At 41.8% G+C, this 4319-nt stretch overlaps 1 protein-coding gene across 2 annotated transcripts; it reads right to left on the bottom strand.

Annotated features, from left to right (window-relative positions):
• Nucleotides 1-585: 585 nt before the first annotated feature.
• On the bottom strand, nucleotides 586-3805 carry LOC105893132 (piggyBac transposable element-derived protein 4-like). Of its 2 annotated transcripts, none has more exons than XM_031579853.1 (3): nucleotides 3765-3805; nucleotides 3248-3560; nucleotides 586-2646 (listed from the first exon to the last, which is right to left on the bottom strand). In XM_031579853.1, exon 3 carries the CDS (start codon nucleotides 2350-2352, stop codon nucleotides 1021-1023), a length of 1332 nt encoding a protein of 443 aa, XP_031435713.1. In that variant the 5' UTR covers nucleotides 2353-2646; nucleotides 3248-3560; nucleotides 3765-3805; the 3' UTR covers nucleotides 586-1020. Both variants share the same exon structure in this region, with proteins under 2 accessions (XP_031435713.1, XP_012674943.2).
• Nucleotides 3806-4319: the final 514 nt, after the last annotated feature.

A 4319-nucleotide genomic window follows, 5' to 3' on the forward strand; every position in this document is an offset into this window, starting at 1 on the left:
TATCGAGCCAAAAGAGGTATAATAAGGGCAACTTGTGGCCATCTAGTGGTCGCACAAAAAGCTGCAGCAACTTAAGCTGTTTTCCAAGGCTACAGCAGAGTGTCCACGTTTCAAATGTTCTCCCACATCTAGGTCTTATTATCAGTGGTGGAAAGTAACCAAGTACATTCATTCAAGTACTGTATTTATACATACACTTTGTGCTTCCACTACATCTCGGGGAAATATTGTCATTGTCATTGTAGAGAGTGGCTGGTTCAAAAACAGTCCACACAGTACAAAAATGGCTCCATGTGTGTTTTGTTTAGATCCTGTAACGTTTGTCTTTGTTTACCTAATTGGCCCAAGCTCTACTCGTATGATAAGTGCTACCTCTTTGGGACAGTACTGCATACCACTCCACAGTCCAAGGACTGTCAGGCTCTTTGAGGTAGTCTGGCATCCAATGACATTTCACCTAAATAAAAACATTGATGTCATATATGGTTATATTCTAGCAAACTTCAGCAATAATAACATATATTATGATAGAGTATAAGGAATGAAGTAAAATCATTTTATTTAAATCAAATGTACACATACCCTTACAAAAACCCACTTTCAGAGGTGCTCAGACTTTGTAAAAAAAAAAACACATTGTAAGGATTTCTGGCCAAGACTTTTAAACTCTGAACCTAGCAAACATAGGCATAGCTACACAGGTGATTTCAGCATTCAGAAATTGTAAATGGTTTCACTACTAAATATTAATAACTTTTTATTCTCCAAAACCAGTGTCCCTACACAATGAATATTGATGAGATAGGTGTAAACACCCCTCATTGCCCTCCCCATTGTCACTGTTTAAGGCCCATCTGTCAAAGACAATGGTCAATAGGTCATGGCCCTGGAATGTCATTGTGCCTCTCTGTCCTCCACAACCATCAGGTTTGACAGTCCAAAAGGGTATAAAGGTATGGTCTCTTCATAAATATGGCCTCTTCAGCTGTAGGCTACTCAATAGATTACAGAAATAAATAATCAGTCCTCCTCAGGATGCCAAGCATCAAAACAGTTTCTCTCTGGTAGAAGGCAAAGGTAGACATCACATGCTTTGCACTTCCAAGGGGTTTTTGTTTGCTTTCCCCTATGCATCCTGCAGTATGCACAGGTCTTGCGGTTAACACGTTCCTTCTTCCCATCATCGGTGTTGAGCTCAGCCTCACAAACTGGCTTGTGAACTTGGCTGGAGCTCTTTACAGGAGCCTTTTGTGTCGGAGTCTTCAGTGACACACCACACAGCTGTGCAATGAGCTCCTCCATGAAAGCCTTGTGGGTCATGCTGTTCTTCTGCATATTTTGCATGAGTTCTTTGTGGAGAAGGTAGGCATTTGTTGCAGCAATATCCAGGAAGTGAAGAAAGAGTTTCCTGTACCACTTCACAGTTGTGTGCTGTGCTGTGTAATACTGGATCAACTGGTCTGACAAATACACACCTCCCATGAACTTGTTGTATTCTACCACAGGTGAGGGGCATGGAAAGGACTGTGAGGAACAGACACCCTGTCTGGATTTCACTCTTCTCTTTGCTGCATCCCCAGTGTAGACTGCATGGATGGTGGAGCATACAGACACCTGTCGTGCATCCATCCATTCCACATACAGAAGAGGACCATCCCTTATCCAGCGGTACGTTCCTCTAGGGGACTTCTTTGTCAGTGCATTGACATCACTACGTGGGCAGTCCCTCCGGGAATCTCTGTATGTTCCACAAGCACCAAACTTAGAGGCATACAAGTCCTTGAAAAGCTTTGGACTTGTATAGAACTTGTTCATGTACACGTGGTATCCAGACCCCAAATACCTTCTGTCAATCAGTGACATGACAGAATCATAAGAGAGGCCTTGCCCTGTGGGGAAGTTGTTCTTTCCATTGTATACAGAAAGGTTCAGAGTGAACCCATTGCTGGAGTCTGCTAGCACAAACAACTTGAAACCCCACTTAGTTTGTTTGTCCTTCATGGACTGCCTCATAGGATGTCCTTTGCGAGCCACCATACGCTCACCCACACCAATGTTCCTGCGGGGATGATAGAATGCCTTACAGGCATTCTGGATAGTGTTCATAAGGGGTTTGAGCCGGAACAGTCGGTCATGTGCTGAGGTTCCCCTCTTGGCATCATTCACTCTGTCCTCATCTGGGTCGCTCATGTGCACATTCCAGGATATTGTTCGGTATCTGTCTCTTGCCATCAGCTCTGCCGGGAAAAGGACGGAGAAGATGGTGTTTCTCTTCCAGTAGTCAGTTATGTGATCCAGCTTGATCATGCCCATGTAAAATACCAATCCAATGTATTTGTAGAATTCAGTCATTCCAACATCCACCCATCTGTACTTGGCACCTCTGGCTATGTTCCTAGCAGCTTGTTGGTGTTGTGGCAGAGGGTTTCCACGGCATCCTCTGGAAAGAACAACTTGAAGAGGTCCAGAGGAGTGTGGTTGTCTGCTGCACTCAGCTGCACACCAGGCTCCCTTGCAGGAAGAAACGGCAGTGTTGATGGAGTGGCATCATCATCATCTTTTTCTGTCTTCCATGACAACGGAACCTGTCTGGGCTGAGACTTTGCTCTCTTTCTTGGTGGTGCAGGTGCAATGTTCTCCTCGTTTCTGTAAAAAACATGATTTGAAAAATAATAAAAAAGCTTTCATATTAAGTTTCAGGCATTTTTAAAACATAGAATTCGCCATTTCAACGCTGCAATTCCCACATTACAACGGTCATGCGAGATAATTACACATACAGTATTTACTTTACCTCACCAGTTTCAATCACTTTGATCCTTTACACCTTATCAGTTTCGATTCACACCTATCGTACGCCTTATAATAACATACACTAATAAATAATCACAACAGGAGTAAAATATATTTTTGCGTTTGTAATGCTACATCACTGGCTGCAATATAGTCATCATGTAGGTCTATGTTTTACGAATTTCTACTCCAAACGTCTACAACAAACTTCTACTTACGTAGCCTAACCTAACATAATTAACGCAACTCTGAGCATGATATGTTATGTATTTTACTGTATAATAGTCTTAGCGACATAACGTGCTTTAAATGATTCAAAATCGCCGGGCAGAGTTGATGGTAGTTTACCTAAAATAATGCACTTAACTCATAATATGACATGCGTTTTACTCCCTGGCCTATACGTTAATCAGCAGCATTCTTTACAAGAGCTAGTCAAACGAATATAACTTACTCATCACATATATCCTCATCAGGGTCAAGACGAAGCTCAAAGTGGATACGTTCGTCCTCACTGTCTTCACCACTTTCATCCGAGGAGTGGTTGTCCTCCTGGCTCTCCAGAGCAAGTTCCTCCTGGGTCAGGCGCGAAGCAGCAGAGTTGTGTGACAGCATCTTGTAGCTCTGTTGTGCTGTTCCCGCCAAGTGTTTTAAACGACCAGTGTGTTACCACAGTTAAGTCAGCCAAACTCGATTTTCACGAGGAAACGAGCGCCTTGCTTCTTCATTGATATTTCCAAATGTCAGTTGAAAACTTATGAGTGAAACTGTAATAAACAAGAAACAGAAATTACTCTAAGTTAACTTAACCCTTAACGGAATGACAAATGAATATATATATAAGCACGTAACCTAAATTACTAATCATTTATTTTGCAGATCAACGAACTAACACAGTTCATAGAAACTAAATGTAGGTCACTTATACATATTAACTAGAGTGAGACAACCAAAAACAAACCAAAACTTACAGCCATTGCTTCGAGTGCGCGAAGAAAACAGAGACGCTTTCAGCAATGGGCGTAACTTGTTCACTGCCGCTAAATTCTAAATCCCACGATACAAAGCATTGCATGATATCAAAGTAAAAGTCCAACAGAACTAAAAGAATACTATGTGCGTGTCTTTATAACTATAATATATCGTAACATGTATATTGAAAGCAACGTATATAAACCCTTTTGGCTGAACTAAATAAAGAAAAGAGCAGAAATGTATACTGGTGAAATGGGGTGTTTTCTCAGGTTTTCTTGCTACATAATGACCCAATGGGCGGGTCATTAGTATAGACACACAGGCTTTTCCATATCTTACTTAATATTGGCTCTAAACAGTGATTCGGTCCATTGATAGTAAATAAAAGGACATTTTGTAGGAAGGTTGTTACGTTAGATACCGGTGGTGTATGTGAACTGCCTGAACACACCCTACCCACATGCTGTGAAACAAAGTCATAATCAAAATCCATGCATGTGTATACCTCAGCTGATGGCGATGACGTCACCACGAGTCGGCAGCTCCTGTGT

The sequence above is a fragment of the Clupea harengus genome, chromosome 14 (genome assembly GCF_900700415.2).
Source record: "Clupea harengus chromosome 14, Ch_v2.0.2, whole genome shotgun sequence".
NCBI classification, from domain to species: Eukaryota; Metazoa; Chordata; class Actinopteri; order Clupeiformes; family Clupeidae; genus Clupea; species Clupea harengus.

What these genes read in the sequence shown, in the direction of transcription:
- LOC105893132 (XM_031579853.1), bottom strand. Translation starts at nt 2,352, where the DNA reads ATGACTGAATTCTACAAATACATTGGATTGGTATTTTACATGGGCATG.